Consider the following 19,671-nt stretch of genomic DNA (forward strand, 5'->3'; position numbering starts at 1 on the left):
TGACAAGGATTATTTCTCTATAGTATCGATAGTTACGGGTGGTAATTCCGGAGGACTGAACCCGCAAGAGTTGGGTGGAGTCCCCGTTGGCAGTACTTGTGATATGAATTACCAGTGGAAGGACCATATAGCACACCATAAGCAACTGGTGGGTTGCATCAAACGATCATGGGGGTGGCAATGCAAACCATCCATATTCCGATTCTCAAAATCCAGAGACAGCTGGCCAGAGTTTCGTGTCACTTGGTTAAAAAGCAAACCACAGCAAAGGCCACAAAGTTGTACAGAGAGATATTGCATAGGATGGCAGCAATATGTGTAGCAGGTCAAGAACAGGCGACCCATGAATTCCACAATTGGCAATAGAATCACAGGCGGTAAAAAGGAATTGCCTTGACAGGACTTCAATGTGACACAGCTATTGAAAACAACGGCAGGGCTATTAGCACGGAAATCATGGAAAACAACAATTTTGATTTAACAATTAAATATCAAAATTCTTGGGTAAAATCGTAAGCTCTTGAATACGCCGTCTATAAATACACCAACACAATAATATGGCAAAGAGGCTACCACTAAAGGGTAAGTAGGAGTGGAGTCGATAGTAAAAAAACCAAAAAAAAGGGCTTAGCCAGGAGAAAGGGAGAGAAGATCAGAATTCTCCCAGCTTCAGGTATGTTAATTGGTGTACATATACAACTGATGATACAGATTTTTTGAATCCACCTGGGTCATAGCATCCGGATAGGAATCAAATAGTTCGGAAGAGTCTGTGATATGGCGCATGCAATGAATGGTATATATCCAGATTGTATGAGCCGAAACGTAATTCCACCAGAATAGCAGCGTCTTATGCTAAGGGTTGCGGGAAAGAAGTGTTCGCGTATCACTTAAACCGGAGAGGTGGGTGGAATATATCGTCAATAAAGGGAAGATGTAGATAGCCTTGAAATCCTTTCTAGAAAAAAAAAGTCCCGCAAAACTCCGGTGCTAATGCTCCAATTGAAGAGAAGGAAAGATGAATAAAAATTTTCCAAGGTGGTAGAGGTATTGACGTAATAGGAGCGAAAGAAGTGGAAATCGGGCGGGTGCCGCATAGGTGAGAGGTCGTTTTTTTTTTTTTTTATTTCACCTTCACAGGTTAACATCGATCATCGATCTTTGAACAATTTCGGGTTCCAGCCTTCCCGTACCTCTTTTTCGATTTTCGCATTCCTCGCTGCTTCTCTGACCTCCATCTCGATTCTTTCGCGAGCACGAAGGATCTTGCTCTGGAGGTAGAAACTTCCACCCTTCTTTGGATCGTTCAGATCAAACAACTTCTTAAATCGCTCCATTGTATGCTCCATGTTTGTCTCTCCACCCATTGGCGGCTTGACATTGAGGATCTTGCATGCTTCATCCAAAGTTAAACCGGAGGATGAGAACGAGCCCGAGGAACTGCCGGTTTTCTGCGCATGCGCTTGGTACCTTGAAGATGCAGACGCTTGCTTATAAGCTTCCGCAAACGCTCGACCAAACACTCTGGTTCCCGTGAGGACAATCTGCGTTAGAATACGATGAGCCTGTTCCAAAAGAAGTCAGCTCAACTCGTCTCCCCAAAGGGTAAAAGATTGCATCCAAGCTTACCATGCTGATCTAAGGGAAAAGAATGAAATAAAAGCCACAGCTCTCCAAGCTCCCAGCATACAAGGGGAAAAAAAGAACGAGATGCAGTAACAAGTCCCGTCTTTTTCGACCTTTGAAGTCGTAAAAAGGTCAAAACTTTCAAACAAAATTTTTAGACCGAAAACGGACTAGCGTAGTATCTGCTTATATAATAATTATATAATCTATAATCACATGAAAAGTATCCACACGTGACGTAGTCTTTGTCGCGTGCAAGTTGAAAGTTGAAGCCGACAAAGTTGAAGGTTGACAAGCAGGAGGAAGAAGAGACGGAGAAAGACGGCTTCAGACAGAGATCGGGTCTATCACTTGCACCTAGGATATAGTTCGGGTTTGCCATATATCACTCTGACGCCTAGGATGAGCTTCGGTGGCCTTCGAATAGGGAAAGCTTCTATAGTTGTATGGCAGCCCTCGGTATGTTTGCCTATATATCACTGCACCCTGGACGACCTCGATATAACGATTCTAACACTCTCTATAGACATACCGTGGGTAGATTCCATGTCCGCAGATCCTACTTCTCAAAATGATGGTGCTTCCGGGTCTCTCGGCCCCAACGATGGACTCCCGCCTACCGTTGCGACTTTCTCGCCCACCAACATATCGGGCAATTCGTTAACGTCGAAACAACGGTCTACGATCATCGTACACCGGAAATCCCCCTTGTTGGTAGCTACTCCTCCTGCGGTCACTCGTGCGCTGGCATACTCCCACCCCTTTCTGCTTCCCTTAAACCGGCTGGCAGGGCTGTTATCATGGACTAGTGGGGATCCGTGGGAGAGTTTCCTTTTGGTCGGTGCCTTCTGGGCTGTTACTCTACACGGTAGCGCTATAATACTATGGGGTGGGCCGATTCTGGTGGTCGTTGGCCTCATTCTGGGCCTATACTCAAGGCGGTACTCTCCTCTGTCATCGACGGGTTTGACGGGGGAGAAACATGGCCATGGAAGAGAAGGTTCAGACGGGTCCTCGAGGCCTCACAAGACTTTGGATGAGATTGTTGAAACGTTACGGGAGTTCACGACGAGGTGTAATATACTACTCGAGCCTCTGCGCGATCTCACCGATTTCCTTTCTACACAGCGAACCGCAACGTCAACTACAACTCGACCTGCCCTAACAGCATTATTAACCCGGATAATTCTCATTACACCTGTCTGGATTCTACTAACGCTTCATCCGATCTATCTCATCACCATCAAAAGGGTCGTCATAACTGTCGGTACCATCATTTTGACGTGGCATTCTAAACCTGCAAGAATCTTTCGAGTACTGCTCTGGAGGTCTTTGACTATTCGACGTATTTGCGGAACCATAACCGGCCTGCAGTTTTCTTCATTACCGCATAATAACGAACATTCGTCTAATACCTTTGCTAAATCTTCTCTGCTATCGTTAACCCCTTTCCGTTCAAAGCAACCAACACAACATGGCTCAACAAAACGTCGTGCAAGTTCTTCGGGAGTACGGTTCACGTTCATCGTCTATGAGAATCAGAGACGGTGGCTGGGTATTGGTTGGACCTATTCTCTATTTGCCTATGAGCGGCCAGCATGGTCGGATGAACACTTGAATCCAGTGCCTCCAAAGGACGAGTTTGAACTCCCCGAAGTCCAAGGTAGCAACTCCAAGTGGAGATGGGTAGCTGGAAGTGAGTGGCGCATTGATGGGGCATCGGATCCATCCGCGAAGAAGAAGGGTAAGGGGAATAAGAATATTGAGAATAAGGACGATGGTGGCTGGATTTATTATGATAATAAGGTATTTACCTCTGATTCATGTACAAATGCGGACGCACTGCTAACGTTATGTTAAAGTGGCACGATGGTCGTCGAGGTCAGGATGGCTGGGGGAGATATACAAGACGCCGTAAATGGTGTCGAGATGCAGAGCTGGTCGAAATTTCCCTCGACCCAGAAGGCGAAAAAACGGCTGCAAAATCAGCAGTTGATAATGAGACTAAATCCAATGGTGATAGTGGGAAGGATAGCAGTTCAGCAGACGATAAGAACGGCACTAAAGTTCGTAAAAGGCGGTGGTTTGGTAGCACCGACGTGAAGGGATTATCGGCGGTTGTACCAGAGCCCTCGAGCTCGAGTCAGCCTCTCAACCCCGAATCATACCCAGTGCCTTCGCCAACAGGATCTAGTCCCCCCAAGACATCGAGCATTTCTAGTGGCCGGAGCTCGCAGCACAACGGCTCCATTCGTGCTCGGAGTAAACGGCCAGCCAGTATCCATACCGAAGGCGACAGAAAGAGCCAATCCTCCAGCATTCGTGAGAGAGAGATTGAAGAGGCCGAGAACATGCCCGACAGGTGGGGTACTCAATCTGGCAATGCAGCAGAGAGAGCAGGCAGGGCCTGGGGACTGGGTGATGACGCTCATATGAGTTTAAGCTGACAAGATTGAGGTCGAGTTTATGTTATTTGTTGGTGTATTATCTTGTCTGGATTACCATGTCTACTTCGAATTGGGGGGTTAGCATTTTAATGACGTGAAAGCGGGAATGGAAATGCCATCAGTCCACGATGGATCATGTAGCACGGCGTTTGAATTGTTATTTTTTCTCTACTTCTGTTTCTTCTCCTGATACTGTACAAAGTCCTTCTTACCTTTCCATCTATTAACTATTCGTCTATTAATACAGAACATAGTTATCCATGCAATCCATGCGTGATATTCACCAGCCTTGGAGGCATTTTGGTTATGGAACAGGCCTAGAATGGAAACTTCCGGCTTTTGACGGTTCGATATTACTGTGTACTTCGTACAGTGATTATATCATCCTTCTGGGCAAAGGATAAATAAAGCGTTGCAGGACTCGTAATTTCCTCTCGGGTTTCTTCGTCGGTGTGCGATCTCTCAGCCGCCGGTTCATAAAGATATAGGGCCAAATCCATGTATGGTTCGCAGCAAGGGTTGCTATAACCGAGTATCCAGATGAAGGAAATAAAAAAACATAATACCCCGATTCGTGTTTTGTCTCCTGGTGCTTGCGATGCTTGCTTCGTAGTTAATAATACCAGGCTTAATCTAGTGTCTCATTTCCGATGCTTGTTCCAGGTTATGATATTGCGACCCTCTAATTAAAATAAGGACAGGGAACGATGTTTATCGCATCGCAATAAACATTTCTGTAAATAGCCGATTCTCCTCCCTTCGTGGAGACAGTAGTAGGCCTTTTCTGCATATATACATAGTATGTACGGAGGACGCGTATATACTTAAGTTAATGGGAAGTCTAATCCCAAACACTCTCTCAGCGCCTTGTGGCTGCCCCATTGCGTTTGTATGGAGCAAACAATGCCGAAGGCCGCAGCTGGCACAGGGAAATGAACAATATAGCCCAAGGGTCAGACCGTATGATGGAAGGACACAGAAAGCCACCATTCCTTCTCTGCCGTTGTGATGCCGAAAACTAGCCAAACGATTAGATCGGTCAATCAGAAGGAAACATAAACGAAAGGGAGTGTTGTCTCTGGTGTTAGGTGCATCAGCCGAAACCTCGCAGTTGGTACTAAAATTAGGCGCAGAACGGAGGACCCCCGTCCAGTATGTATGAGCCGCTGATACGTATGTATCCACGTAGATTTTCTCGGTGTACGGGGTAAATGGCTGCGACTTTGCAGGATGAATCAGGTTGGCTGCAGGGAAATATATGGATCACATTATTCATGAGCCTATCCGCGCTCGAGAACAGGTTATGTGAAAAGGTCAAGTTACCCCTGACAACGTCGCCTGCATGATGAAATATATTACTTCTTCACCCTGACAGGGAGCACTTGCGCAAGGCCACAATGGTGGTTCCCACGTGGAAGTAAGTATATATATCCATCCATCCAATCCGGTTGTATGAGTATAAAATGGCAGTGCGCTTGGTGGCGACATAACATTATAATATACGCTAGTACCAGTCCTGGATCCCACCGAATTCCCCGATCCGGTATAGCGTTCCTGATCGGGGAAGGCGTCTCCTGCTAGCGCGTGGTAATATAGACGGCTCTCCTCGCTGCTTTAACCTCACCTACTCCAGCTGTGCCTTCAAGCAACGAAGATATAATATTGTAACTAGTATTTAACCAAGCAAGTGTTGATGGATGAGCCGGAGGGGACTCTGAGTATTGGCCTTTTTGGCTACCCGGTGGTGGTCATTGGATTCCTTTTCGTCGACCAACTGTTCGATCGATTCCCCATATACGGGTGGGAAGGCTTATATCCATTAGTAGAGGTCTTTTCATAGACGACATTAACGACATTATTAGAATAGCCACGAGATCTTAGACTGTCGTAGGCTAAGGCATTTTTTTTCGCCACTCACTATGATTTAAATATTAGTATAGAGTAATTTCTCATCAAGGGATAGACATACACGAGGGAGTCGCTTTATTTCTTTCTGGTATTTGGTGGGGATTCCTGCATCGATATCTGTAATAGACGCAAGTTGTTGAAGTCTTGTAGTAGATCCATCCGTTGAATCCTTCGACCGCGTGGAAGATAAATCTCTTCGTTCCTTAGATACAGTTTCCGACCCATCTGGATAAGTAGATTTCCGATTTCTAGATTGGCTCATACGTAATGATTCATCTAATTCTGCTTCCTTAACAGTGTTGTAACCCCGTGGATATGTTCGTATGGCGCGGTAAGACGCAGATTATAGTCGGGGTCGTCCATGGACGATCGGTTGTGATGCTCCCCAATACTTTGATCACTTGGTATCGCCATGGGCTGGAATGTAGTCGGGATAGAAATTATTTGTCCTTTTGGAGAAAGGAGCGAAGTAGTACCTAGTAGCGGGCGACTACCTATGATAAGAGTAACGAGGTACTCCATGTGTTGAGATATGATTGAATAAATGATTTTGAACTCGGGTTCAAAGTCGTTTGATAAGAGAATTGAGATAAAAGAGTAGTTTGTTACTCGACGAGCCACTACCCATTAACGAGCCGTATAACCAGATTGATTATTTTCTTGATTCAGAACTGTTGAAAGTTGCTTGGATGGCCTATTAACGGGTAGTGGCTCGTTGAGTACTCCGTAGTAGTTAAGATGAAGATATCGAAAATATACTTGCTGGCGTTTGTAGTGCGGCGAGCAGTGAGATGATGACTAAGCTATATTTCATTATATCGAGTCGTGGGGCTCAATACTTGCTGATACTGGAATACGTAATTCTACGTACTATGTAGGGAGTAAGTCTCTACCAGTGGTTAAAAGTCGTAATTCTCCAAAACTATGTCCCTATTAAAAATGGTATTCAAAGGCCGCCGTCCGTGTCAGAACATTTGGTGACACCCTAGTTTACTCCGTATAGTTTGTGGTAATATATATATAGATGGAGAGAATAACCCTAGACGGAGTACTCCGTGCGGCCTGAATTCCCGTCGGATGCTGTTCCTTACTTTTTCGATAGTGATAACCGGGAAGAGCGTCGATATATCCCGTTCGAGGTAACATCGAACAACCATTTTATAGAATGAGGTGCAGTGTACGAACTTATCTCAGGCAGATGTCGAAGGGAAATCTAACATAGATTAAGCATATCCAGCTGGGCTCGGGTTCCCCATTCAGGTGCTTGTATCCACAAGAATTTGTTTCAAGACCTGTACTCCGTAGCTTGGGCTGACGCAGTGATGGGTAGGGCTCCTACGCAAAATGATTGGCGATGTCTCTTGACGGTTCGATGCGGCCGGTGTGTTGGACAAAATTAACATGTGTACCCATACCAGTCATATTCTTCGTGGAGAGAGAAATAAAAATGCATGTTTGTATTCGTATATGCTGGATGAAGTCTGTATATAAGTGTCGAAATTTTGTGGTTTTGGAGCGCAGATTCGAACGACCCCTGCGTCTTACGATCCTGAGAGGCATACCACCACTCTCGCACAGTTCCTGCATGCGAGCTCACTCTCTCCAGGAACAGACTGTGTCAGATTCACAAGGGTAAGGGCTGAGAAAGCGAAAAAAAAAAAAAAAAACCATGTATTGTTCCGGTCTGCCCAAGTGACCAAATAATTCCCCAAGTAAATTAACCAAGCTGATCCCACGAGGATAAAAAAGAGGGATAAATCCTGTACAAGGCCCAGACCTAGCAGCCGTTCCCACCAGAACGGAGGATGGGATCTAAATAAATTGTTAGCGCTGGTCCTGGACGGGGAGACTCTGCCACACTCCATACTTACGGGTCGATTTCCAGTAGTCCATAACCACTACTCCATAATCCAACATACTACATAGTATATATCCGCGGTAATTGCTTCGCGCGCAGGCAGGCTTGTATCATTTTAAAATGCAGTGCCCTTGTCGCCCAGGCTCGCCGGCGAACTGCAAGACCTGCCTGAACTCCCCTGTTCGTCCCCCCCTACCCCATTTACATAACATACTGTAAAATCGCAGGAACGTCCCAGGGGTGACGCTTTGTGGAGCACGCCCTAAACTCCAACTAGCATAGTCAGGGGGAGCAAACAAACGTTCCGCCATCCTCAAAAATCTTCAATCCCCGTCCCTGTCCTCATCGTTGGCCACAGGCATTCTCGGATTGGCGGCGGATGGCTGGCGCCAGTCCAGGCTACCATGCCCACGCCCTGGGAATGCTGAAGCCTGGAAAACCTGGTGATATCTCGTCTATTATTGATAAAAAAAAGTACTCTGTATCTTGGATAGCAATAATGCCCCGGCTGAAGAACAGGCTCGTAACTCCATGAGCACTATGTCACTAGTGCCTGACAAGAGTATCGTAAATCTAGTTGATACTAACGGCTAGCGGGCCCTCTTTTTTCTTTTTTTTTTTTCTTTCTTCTTTTCATCTCTCTGTCTCTATTTTTTTTTTTTACCGGTCGTCCTTTGAGCAATTTCAGGGTTTCCCAAGAATTCAGTTGAAGCGGAGGCGAATAAACGGCAATCAAAAGAGACGCATCTGAAAATCTGCTGGAGCGTCTCGCTTAGACCGCTATCTGGTGGAGTGCAGCTGGCATATACTTCAGAGGCAAAGATCGTATCATATCCCGATTATTCCTCTTTTCCACAAAGCCTTCTTGTCTGCACTTCGACGTCACAGTGTGGGAGGAAACGGCTTGTTTCTTATGCCATCCTGGGTCAGTCTCAGCATCGTCTTTCGTCCCAGGCCCTTCGGTTTTTTGGCCCTTGCTTGTGCATATCAGACAGACTATCGATTCGAATATTGACGACGCCGTACGACCCTGACGTCCCTGGCTGCTGGACGCGAGCGAGAGAGACACTGCACTTTCGCTTCTCTCCTTCGAGATCGACAATCTGCTTTCTTTTTCACTGTCCATGCAATAAGATGGCATACATTGAAACCTAACTCTTCCCATGGTAGGACGGCCCGAGATCTTGCAGGTCTTCTTCGTTCAGATCAGTTTCGCCTTGTTCCTGACTCGCTGGTTGCATCTTCATCCTCTTTTCCCCCCTCTCTTTGCGCTGGGGCACTGGACTTCAAATTGACCGGGTCTTCTTTCTTTGAAGAGTCTCTTGTCAAAAGTCTCTCCTTTCTTCCCTCCATCACATTCGCGTATGTAACATAATCTTGTTGCGTGGCTGGCGTTTTTGGTGTATCTCGATCGTTGACATTGTGACTTTCTTCTAGTTACGAAAAGGGAAAAAAAGGACTACATCACACTCGTTCATCTTTTCTCTCTCTATATTTCTTTTAAGACGACCAGCCCGGACAACGGAATATTCTACTTCTGTCTCTCGTTAACAACAATTATTTACTCTCTGTCATACTCCTCTGCGAGGATAACTCACCCCCTGTTCCGCTGGGTTGGAACTGACTGTCCCTATACCTGAGTCTACCGCGCTCAACCTCGATCTTTCAACGCCCATTCTGCTACATTTTTTGAACGAACAACGGAGGATAAAAGAGAGAAAAAGACCCGGCTGCCATCATGAACCGGTTCAGAAACCGCAAGAAACGTGGCGATGGCCCTGATTTATCTGATGCTCCCCCGGTTCCCATCTTCTCTAAGCAGTTCTTCAAGAAGAAACCTGAACCAGAGCAGCCTCCGAAGATAGACCTGGCGACCGCACTGCCTACAGATAATGACTTCCGGACCAGTCTGCTAATGCCGAATTTATCAGCGAGGTTTAGCATGCTACGTGAGCAGGATGACCCCAATTCAAAGCTCGGCAAAGCAAACGATGACAGCGTCTTATTCCCAAAGAGAGCGTCTAGGTTGAATTTGTTTGCGCACTCACAGCTAGCTGACATCACCGAAGTTGGGTCTCTTCACAGCTCTGACCGACCTTCTCTCAATATTGGTCGGTCCTCCTACGCTTCTGGTTCGACTGATGATGATTGTAATGCCCTTTCCAGCATTATGAACAGGTCGAGGCCGGTTGAAGGGAATACACTGTTTGGAGGGCGCCAAAAGGTCTATAAGATCCCAAATACACGGAGTGAGCCAGCTTCGGAGAACGAAGGAGGATCAGAGGGAGGTGATAGACACAGTACGACAATGGGAGGGAGGCAGCTGTATCAGAACGATGTTGGGTCTATATTTCAACGGCCAAAGGAGGACGACTTGAAGTCAGAGCCTGACTCGCATCTAGCAGAGTCTTCCCCAGCGATACCTCTGCCATCCCCTAGACAAGCCGAATCTTCTTCCTTTTTAGTCGGCGAAAACAGAAACTCCACTTCAACAACTTCAGCCAATTCTCAGGGACTTGCATCTAGACATGGATCGGTAACTACAGAAACCTCTACAAGAAGTAACCAAAATTCGACGGGAATGAGTCTTGAGCGGAATCCGACAAAAACCCGACGACTATACGATCGTGGTCTAGAACTTCAGAACCAGCCTTCTGCTCTTTCAAGGCTGGAGAGCGTCAGTCGTCAACGAGCAATGGCGAGTGATGGCATCTTGATCAACCGATCTCTATCTAAGAGTGCTGTCAATCTTAATGAAAGATACCAAAAACTCTCTCCGGTCTATTCTTCTACATCCTTTAGACCTAACAGCCCTCCGCCGTCCTCAGCTTCGTCCGTTGTAGGAAACTCAGAGCATCCCAAAAGGCCATCACCCGTCAGCACTACGAACTCCCACCAGGGGATCTCAACTGGATCTCCATTGAGTCCCCCTGCAAGTGAGACCGAAGAAGGTTCTGCATTTGCGGCTGCAGTTCAACCAGAGGACCGTGGGAAGGCCACGGCTACCGGTTTATTCAACAGACCTGCCTCGAAGTACGATGATAACCAATTTTCCCAACGTCAGATCCAAATACACGAAAATAAAAGTAATGCGTCATTGCATCGCCCAACATTGGCTCGAATCGGCTCGGATCTTACAGATTCTGGACGGCCAAGAGGCATGTCTGTTACAAGTCATCAATCCAAGCCAGAGTCTCCGGGGTTACCTACTCATAATAACTCCCCGCTCTCAACCCCCCATAGCACAGATTTCCGACCAACGCCTTTGCGCAATGAGAAACCCCAGTTTCCAACCAACCCGTCCACTTTCCTGGCTGACTTTAGTGGAAGCGAATCTGGAAGTGAGGGAGAGGAAGACATGTCAAATAAACGAGTCTCTCCCTTATTCCGCCCTAATGAGGGCATTGGGTCTCCCCTGAGAGTCGGTGTGGAATTTAAAGGCTCGGCCACTTCCGTCCCACCCGCCAAATCTTCTCATCCCGCCCTTGGAGGGGAGTTTAGTTATTCAGAATCTCGAGATTTGAACACTATAAAGGAAGACGAGACGGCTCCTAATTCCGTTTCTCCTATCCCAGAATTGCAGCCTCTTACAGAAACAGAATCCCCTATTCTTGGACCAACTGGCCTTAGTAGTCTTATTCGAACTCATCTGAGGCAGGACAGTGACAAGTCTACAATTTACCCTCCACCATCGCCACTTTCAATGGATCATCCACCAGAAAATGTTCGCCCAGGTAAACCTCAAGCCCAAGAAGCTAGGTCATCAGACCTTGCGGTCAGCATTCATAGCAATCCATGGGAGTATGATGATTGGGCTAGGCCGGTCCATCACCCATTAGACACAGCATCCAATCATCATGAACCTGACTTTTCGAGCATTTCTCTACGGGCAAAGCAAATGCTCGGACAGGCAACTGCCCTCAGCAACAAGAGCGGTGATAAAGAGAGTACACCAAACATGGCAAATCAGGAACAGCAAAATCCAGCCCCTTCGGAACCTCCAGTCTCTCAAACGACTCCTACCCCTTCTCAGGCCCCTTGGGAGGAGGAGATTAAACGTGGTCACCACCGTGGAGGTAGTACGGAAACCCAGATGGAAAGGGAAGAGTTTGCTAATGAGCTAGCTGAAAGACGGCGCAAAGTTCAAGAAAAGCTGAAGAATTTCGCAGAGAACGAGAGCAGGTCTACCAGCCCGGCCCCCAGCTATCGTTTTCCGGACAACGGCGGGAACGGCGTTCACAGCCCCAACAAGACTGGCAATGCCTTTTCACTCCTGAAGGCCAAGGCATCCAGAAACCAGAATAACCAGTCAAAGCCGGAACACCCGTTCTCTAAGTCCTCGAAGCTCTTAGGGTTGGATAAACCGCAGTTTAATTCATCAGCGCCCAATTTACAGCAGAGTAGTGAAATGTGGCGAGAAGACGAGGAAAGATCAACACGACGCTTGGTCCGAAAATCCAGAGCTGAATCCCCAAACATGGGAGGGAGCCGGCATCACGGCTGGGGTCGTCAAGCACTACCACCACAGTCTACCACGCCACAATCGCGCCGAAGTGAGGAGGATAGTAGAACCTCTGCCAGGGATAGTGCTTCATCAGCCCGGAGAAGTGGACCCAGAGACAGATCCGATTCTGATACTTCTGGCCGTTCAAAGAGTCGACCTAGATACCGTGAAGATCTTGGCCCTGTTAGAGAAAGCGTTGAACAGCCAAGGATGAGCAGACCATCGACCGAGGGTAAAGCATCTAGAAGCTCATCAACTCGACCATCTATGGAATCAAACGACCGCAGAACGAGGGACCGTTCAGCATCCGTCGGTAGATACAGGAGTAACTCTCGACCAGTACCACCAAACTACATCGACCTCCAATCCCTTCCTGCTCCAAGTCCTACACTTCAAAATAACCATCATCCTGCCATGCTACACTCGCCGAGGCCTCCTCCTTCTCCAAACACACACCCGTACTCAGCTAATGCAACTCCTCCTTTATTTGAAACTTCACCCGCATTGACTACCCCGACTCATGGGTTTGGAGGGCCCCCCATGCAATACCCACACCCCCAGCGAAACTCTCCCGTTCCGAGCCCCAACAATACGCAACAGAGTCTAGGTTCTCATAAGAGGTGGGTGGACAAGTCCCAAATATCTGAGCCTACGTTTATCTCAACCACTTCCAATGTGCCCACAATTGGCTTACCTGCCGGCGCTAGTCTCGCCAATGGATCTCCAACACCACCCATTCCTGCGATGAACCCTAGGAGAAAACGACAAACTACTACACAGACCATCCTTGGCGCACTCAAGGTATCCTCTCCTCCTGATAGAACCGATCCATATCACCACCACCAGCAGAATCAGAACCACCCTCCTCATCCTAGCGCACCTCGAAGGTCAGAGGAACACAGTACCTTTTCAGATGATGAGAAACGCCCTAGGGCCCGCCAAAGACTTAGAAAGATCTCAAGCGAGGGAGGCAACTTGAACGCAAAAGCTAGACATCATTTGATGAACGGAGCCTCGCCAGCGCTACCACCCCCTCCAAAACATAACCGAGTTGAGGGTTTACTTTAAATCAATTTCTCTTCTTTACCATCGCCCTTACAGTGATGCGTCTGTCTTGTATAATTCTACCTGTTAACATTTTTCTTTCTCTTTTTTTCAGCACCTTCCTTGCTAGGGGCACCTGAACCAACTTCGTCCCTTAGAATCTACCTTTCTAAAAGAATTTGTGTACAAAATTTTTTTCTGCTTTTCTTGTGTACATGTTTTGCTTATATTCTTCTTACCTTTCACTTGACGTACGACATGTCAGTTTACTTTACACTTCTTTTCTTTTTTTCCTCATTAAGATTCTTTCAAGACCGATGTTAAATACCCCTTTCTATGGCCCCCCAGGGTGGGAGCATATCTCCTTTAAATTCAGCATGATTTAGGTAATTAAATTTCTCCTCAGCCTTTGTAGTGGTGCCTCTTCTAACCCTTACGTTGATCTGTAACGACTCCATGATTATCAGTTATAAGATGGAACAGTAAGTTGAAAGCCTAGTAGAAGGTAGGTATTTAACAGAATCTATACCTTGGATAAGAACTGGAAAAGAAATCTATAGTGGCACAACCCAGAAGAGAAATAAAGAAAACCGTTTCAACCTGCCCGCAACACAAAGAGTCATATCTCATGGTGCCTCAGTCTATCAATAGCTGGAGACACAAAAAAAGAACGTCATGGGAGTATAAGACCGAATTCAAAATGTTTTTGATCGTCTCAAGCGGGAAGAAGCAAGAAGGATAGGACGTATCTCTAACCCTATCCAATCACGACCGATAATCGCTCCCAAAGGTTGCTCTGCATCAAATAAAGCTTGCTCTTCCCATCCTAAAATTTCGTGTTCGGAATCGAGATGACCGCTCAAATTTCTGTTTGGGGGAAGGTTTCTCAATTTCAGCATGCGATGCGCTTCACGCTCCTGAACAACTTCTTTGACAAGCTCTTCAGTCAGCTTCCCCTGAAGCCGCATGTATTTGAATAGTTTTCGTAACTGTTTGAATGGGAGTGAGAGAAGAAGAAGGGATATATTGGGAGGCATTATGCTGGAATGAGGCAGCCGAATGAACGAGCAACTGGGCTTGTCAAGTTTGAAGCTCACTGGGATACTATCCACCACAAACCGAAGGGAGATATTCAGGACTCTTTTAGCCAATGCTGCAAGTGTCTGAGAAGTCACATAGAAGGTAGTAGGGAGGTTATTCTCAATCTTGTCGGTGGAGCCGTTCGGATTTGAATTACTCTCGACATTCGGATCAATAACCGCGAGTTCAAAGGGTATCGGACACAGACCAAAGGACAAAGCAGGCTCTAAAGTTTCCCAGCATAAAACGTCAGAAACCATCTCCAGTCCACGCTCCACAACACGGCTGTCCATAAAAAATGCACCAGCCATTGCGTAACATAGGGCAAAGTTCATCCGAGAAATCCTGACTGCCTTGGCTATGACATCACCTTCTGCCTGAATATTGGATTTGTTACTGGAATGGAGGGGTATCTGAGAGAATAGCTGATCTTTGTTGAACAAAGGTTGACCATATAAACATAGCAAAGCCGAGACAAATGCTGAAGGATAGGTGAAAGATGCTCCAGCCAAGATATAGAGGATTGGAGATTCTCTATTATCAAGTTGATCAAGAAGTGAGGATAGACGTCGGCTTCTTGATGCGATAATTCGATGAACCGAATGAGATACTGGGGAAAAGATGCCAGTGCAAGAATATAGAATAATGTTGATATCAAAATGCTTTCCAGATTCGGATGCGTTCAATAGATGAGAGGCAGCCATCTCGTCTTGCTTTAAAATTAGGTTGAATACAGACGCGTGTTTTTTCTCCATTTCCTGCTGGCTTTGCGAGATCAACGAATCTGAGGAGCTAGGAGAGTAAAGTTGACAGCAACCAAGAGGCGTAAATATGTGATGATCGCCTGTGGTGTAGCTGTTTGGAGGAGGAAAGGGCTCCACGGGAGGGATGCCCTGACTGAATGATGGTCCCGGCCGTGAGAATGAGGGATGGCTAGAGGCTGGAAACCATGGAGCATGAAGATCGACATGGGAAGCTTGTGGGATGTTAGGCAGATAGCCATAGCAGCCGCCGCCACCACCAGGAAAAGGAGGATGAGGAGCTAGGGGAGAAATGTGGTGTTCCTTATCCATGGCTAGCTGATATGGTACGTTTGTTGGAGAGACTGAGGCAGGTCTGTCTGGACGGCCAAATACTATCCCATATCGTTCAAAGACTGCACGTACAGACTCGACCTCATTTACCATTGACGTCTTATTCACCAGTGAATGCCCCTTCTCAGTACTGGTAGGTGGTGAAGTAATTTTGTCGTCCTTCACAGTGAATGGCTTGGCAGGACAACGAGCAATTTGTCCTCCGGAGACCTCTTGGGTAGCAAAGGCGTAAGCCTCAAAACTAACACGTTCCTCCTCCAGAGCTTTTTTCTCGGCTTCACGAGATTTTTGCACTCTGAGTCTTCTCCATTTGCTCTTGGACATGGAGCTCTGCCTTCCCTTCGCACCCATCTTAGCCTAGCAGCAGGGTGAAAATGCTGCCCCAAGAACCGTCGAATTCTCTGGCCGGATATTAGTGGCCCAAGATAATATCTGTAGAGTAGCTATATAATTAGAAGTTTCCTGGCCATCAAATGAAGTATAGTTAGTGGGGGGGGGGATAAACTCCCCCCTGCTAAGTGAAATACTTCAGGGGGAGTGAGGCAAGGGAAGGGTATATACACTGAGCTGACCCGGGTCATGTATATGCCCCAACCCTGGAAATCCCGCATGAAAAGAGTCGACTGACTGAGAGACTTACAATAAATAACTGAAATGACAAAAGAAATAGACGATATCTCCCACCCCTTTGACATTGAAAGCGTATGGCTTGAGGGAGAAAAAGCAGGAGAACCGCGAGATTGTTCAACTACCTTTCATTCTCCCCCACCTCTCCACTTCAGGTAATTGGGATGGCCTTTATCATCTCTCCTCCACTGCCTGAGAGATTAAGAAATGAAGAGAGAAAAGATAACTTACTAGATTCAAATATGAATGAAGCTGTCCAACTTTCTTATATCAACGGAGGTTCAAATAATCCGAAGAGGAGGAAGAACATGAGCACGTGATATTTTATCACATGAGAAAACAAAACAGTGACAAAAAAGGAAAGGTTCGGGCACTATGACAAAAGTGGAAGTGATGGCTTGCTGCAACAGTTGATGACTCAGCAGAAAGGAGAAGAGGATTTTGCAAGAGGAAGAGTAGGAGACCAGAGAAGGAGAAGAGAAGAGGTTTGATAGCTTCTGTAGTCTCAATAGGACCTCTTGATCTAAGAGAAACCTTGGGAGTCTTCTGTAGCGATTGTTTCTCAGGCTTGCAGGCTTGTAGCAGCTGAAGGAAAGGAGGGAAGATAAAGAGGAACAGTGAATAGTCACTATTGAATAACTATTATACAAGTAGAGAAAGAGTGCTAAAAGATCCGACGGAAGCAGGCTTTTGGTATTTCTAGATAATATATCTAAATGTACTCCTGGTTCTGATCTTATGAGATGCTCTCTATCTATATCTATGCCATAGCAGCATATATATATATATATAAGAGAGAGTCACTGACAATAAGTCTGGTTTAACGTCTTTTCTGCTAATTCCTGACATCAATATTATCTGTATATCTGCTTCTTAAAAGTATGGTTCAATGGCTTATCCCCATTATGTTGTCATTGTGGCTGATAGGCTTCCAAAGGGTAGGGATCCGTACAGGAGAGACTCATACTACATAGTATGTAGTGTATCTGTAATGACCAAATGAGGGGAAGTCCTCTGAGGTATTGTATATATGGAGGTTCCGTGGCTGTCTGGGTTGTGAGAGCCGACGTGTTTGAAATACTGCGCGATCGAGGGGGCCATCCGTTGGGGCGACTGGTTGACTCTGCGCTGGCCGTTCATTGTACATCATAACGAGATGCGGCCTCTGATTGGGCTTCCACGGTGTACGCTAATGTACATCGTAAGTTGTTCAACTTCGCTTTTGCTTTTCGTTGAAGTCGCAAAAACAAAAAGGTGAAATCACGTGCTCTTATCTGCCAGCGAAGCCCAACTTTCTAGCCTTGGCAAAGAGATTTTAAAATTCTTGGAAGTTTTGACTCATATATAAATTTATATATGGAGCTGTGCTCTCTTGCTGGTTTCCCCATCTCTCTATTCCATTATCTTGAGCATACAGGAAGGATAGTTTGCATCTCGGCAACAGAGACCTAATTGCTTTTCTGGATATAACTCAAAACGCGGAGCCATCATGCCATTCGCTAAACCCACAGTTGAGGACAACGATGATAGCAGAGGTATGTCCCTGACTCTTTGGAGTGACCTCTAAGTTAAAATGCCTAGGAGCTAATCCGGGCTGCAGTGCTGGGATATGATCCATTGCTCTCGCCTCAGTTCCTTCAGACAGAGGTGCCTGTGGTAAGCTTGCCCCGCAACCCTGATGTGATCGGTGAAAACTTCTAACAGTCGTTTCTTCCGTGGCGATTAGCCTGCCTCTGCAGTGGAAACAGTCCGAGTGAGCCGCAAGGAAGTCATTGAGGTCATAGAACAGCGTGATGACCGTCTTCTTGTCATCTGCGGACCATGCTCGATTCACGACCCTGCCACAGCGCTGGAGTACGCTGAACGCCTAAAAGCCTTGTCCGACAAGCTAAAGGGTGATTTGTGTATTATCATGCGAGCATATCTGGAGAAGCCTCGAACAACTGTTGGGTGGAAGGGATTGATCAACGACCCCGATATTGATCAATCGTACAACATCAACAAGGGTCTTCGCATCTCTCGAAAATTGTATGCGGACTTGAACAGCATGGGTATGCCGATCGCGAGCGAGATGCTGGATACAATCTCGCCTCAGTATCTTGCTGATTTGATCTCTCTGGGTGCTATCGGTGCTCGCACCACCGAATCCCAACTGCATCGTGAACTGGCATCCGGTCTTAGTTTCCCCATCGGCTATAAGAACGGCACGGATGGAAATATTGGGGTCGCAATCGATGCTATAGGTGCTGCAGAGAAACCACACCGTTTCCTCGGAGTCACCAAGCAAGGTTTGGCTGCTATTACCAAGACAACCGGTAACGAGCACGGTTTCGTCATCCTCCGCGGAGGTACCAAAGGCACCAACTATGATGCAGAGAGCATTGCTGCTGCCCGCGAGCAGCTAGCGAAGAAGAAGCAGCGGGAAATCCTAATGGTTGACTGTTCACATGGAAACTCCAAGAAGGACCACCGAAATCAGCCCCTAGTAGCTCAATCCGTCGGTGACCAGTTGCGTAAGGGTGAAGAGGGTATCATTGGAGTCATGATTGAGTCCAATATCGCGGAAGGCAACCAGAAAGTTCCCCCAGAGGGCCCTTCTGGGCTCATCAAGGGTGTTAGCATCACCGATGCCTGCATCAACTGGGAGACGACAGTGGAAGTCCTCGAACAGCTGGCAGAGGCTGTGCGTACAAGGAGAGAGGTCTGCTCAAAGAAGGCATAGAAGAAATAGGGGAGGAATTTAGGTTATCTCGAACTATGGAATTTGCAATTAATCACTTGGAAGTAGGGGAGGGTATCAAAAAAAAACAACATTCCGGGTTAAAAGTTTTCCTTTGATAGAAATTGAAGGGGTGTCCGTATAATAAACGAGTAGAATAAGTTGGTCCAGGGAGTAGATTTGGCCTCATAATAAATGATAATAATAATCCTTTCGTGGTAGAAACTATCGGTCATCGAGATGGGTTTCGCTCAACCTGCTCTCTCATAAATCCGTAGCAAAACCTTAGGCTGTGGTATTTCCATTCATCAGCGCTGTCGCAGATGAAAGGCCCCTTCTAACGTAGATGGATTCTCACCATCGTACGCAACGTCGAAAGGTCGTCTTCAACTGCTTGACTCCCAGATTCCAACAACAGCAAAAAACTTGGGTCAAGCGGGCGAGGGCGACGGTTGGGGGTTTTTAATCATCGACGGGGGTGGAATTGCCGCGAAACACCCGTACCCACTTCTATGCCGTCCAATAGCGTGATGGCACCGGATATTTAAATATTTAATCTCCAGGATGCAAGAAGCTCCAAAATATACATAGTACGACGTTGTATATAGAGAGCGTTTTTCTTTAAGAAGAGTAGGAAAGAAATGTATGCATGTTATCATAAAAATATACCAATGGGTTGAAGATGCCGAGTCCTACTCCTCCAAAGGGGAACAAAAAGAAAAGAAAATAAGTTTCAGCTCAGTCCTTGCATAGGTCCTGTAAGA

The 19,671-nt window shown here is 46.6% G+C and overlaps 7 protein-coding genes across 7 annotated transcripts in view; 3 read left to right on the forward strand and 4 right to left on the reverse strand.

Moving 5' to 3' along the window:
* Positions 1 to 1,151: 1,151 nt before the first annotated feature.
* On the reverse strand, positions 1,152 to 1,688 carry MCYG_00222 (mitochondrial import inner membrane translocase subunit tim-16; the record flags this gene model as incomplete). Its single annotated transcript, XM_002850072.1, has 3 exons — positions 1,152 to 1,565; positions 1,630 to 1,638; positions 1,668 to 1,688. The coding sequence occupies 3 exons, from the start codon at positions 1,686 to 1,688 to the stop codon at positions 1,152 to 1,154; spliced, it is 444 nt and encodes a 147-aa protein (XP_002850118.1).
* Positions 1,689 to 2,072: 384 nt separating this feature from the next.
* On the forward strand, positions 2,073 to 4,073 carry MCYG_00223 (integral peroxisomal membrane protein; the record flags this gene model as incomplete). Its single annotated transcript, XM_002850073.1, has 3 exons — positions 2,073 to 2,085; positions 2,153 to 3,432; positions 3,489 to 4,073. The coding sequence occupies 3 exons, from the start codon at positions 2,073 to 2,075 to the stop codon at positions 4,071 to 4,073; spliced, it is 1,878 nt and encodes a 625-aa protein (XP_002850119.1).
* Positions 4,074 to 8,611: 4,538 nt separating this feature from the next.
* On the reverse strand, positions 8,612 to 9,004 carry MCYG_00224 (uncharacterized protein; the record flags this gene model as incomplete). Its single annotated transcript, XM_002850074.1, has 1 exon — positions 8,612 to 9,004. One exon carries the CDS (start codon positions 9,002 to 9,004, stop codon positions 8,612 to 8,614), a length of 393 nt encoding a protein of 130 aa, XP_002850120.1.
* A 573-nt stretch (positions 9,005 to 9,577) lies between these two features.
* Positions 9,578 to 13,411, forward strand: MCYG_00225 (conserved hypothetical protein; the record flags this gene model as incomplete). The annotated part of the gene is made up of 2 exons (XM_002850075.1): positions 9,578 to 9,746; positions 9,771 to 13,411. The coding sequence occupies 2 exons, from the start codon at positions 9,578 to 9,580 to the stop codon at positions 13,409 to 13,411; spliced, it is 3,810 nt and encodes a 1,269-aa protein (XP_002850121.1).
* Positions 13,412 to 14,082: 671 nt separating this feature from the next.
* MCYG_00226 (uncharacterized protein) lies at positions 14,083 to 15,912 on the reverse strand (the record flags this gene model as incomplete). Its single annotated transcript, XM_002850076.1, has 2 exons — positions 14,083 to 15,642; positions 15,772 to 15,912. 2 exons carry the CDS (start codon positions 15,910 to 15,912, stop codon positions 14,083 to 14,085), a joined length of 1,701 nt encoding a protein of 566 aa, XP_002850122.1.
* A 1,765-nt stretch (positions 15,913 to 17,677) lies between these two features.
* Positions 17,678 to 18,910, forward strand: MCYG_00227 (phospho-2-dehydro-3-deoxyheptonate aldolase; the record flags this gene model as incomplete). Its single annotated transcript, XM_002850077.1, has 3 exons — positions 17,678 to 17,723; positions 17,789 to 17,844; positions 17,915 to 18,910. The coding sequence occupies 3 exons, from the start codon at positions 17,678 to 17,680 to the stop codon at positions 18,908 to 18,910; spliced, it is 1,098 nt and encodes a 365-aa protein (XP_002850123.1).
* Positions 18,911 to 19,451: 541 nt separating this feature from the next.
* MCYG_00228 (conserved hypothetical protein) overlaps positions 19,452 to 19,671 on the reverse strand; it is a gene marked incomplete at both ends in the record, with an annotated part of 1,160 nt that continues 940 nt past the window's right edge. The window contains one exon of the mRNA XM_002850078.1: positions 19,452 to 19,481. Coding sequence (XP_002850124.1) covers positions 19,452 to 19,481 — 30 coding nt within the window. The remainder of the gene's footprint in view (positions 19,482 to 19,671) is intronic.

Source organism: Microsporum canis, genomic scaffold (assembly GCF_000151145.1).
Source record: "Microsporum canis CBS 113480 supercont1.1 genomic scaffold, whole genome shotgun sequence".
NCBI lineage: Eukaryota > Fungi > Ascomycota > Eurotiomycetes > Onygenales > Arthrodermataceae > Microsporum > Microsporum canis.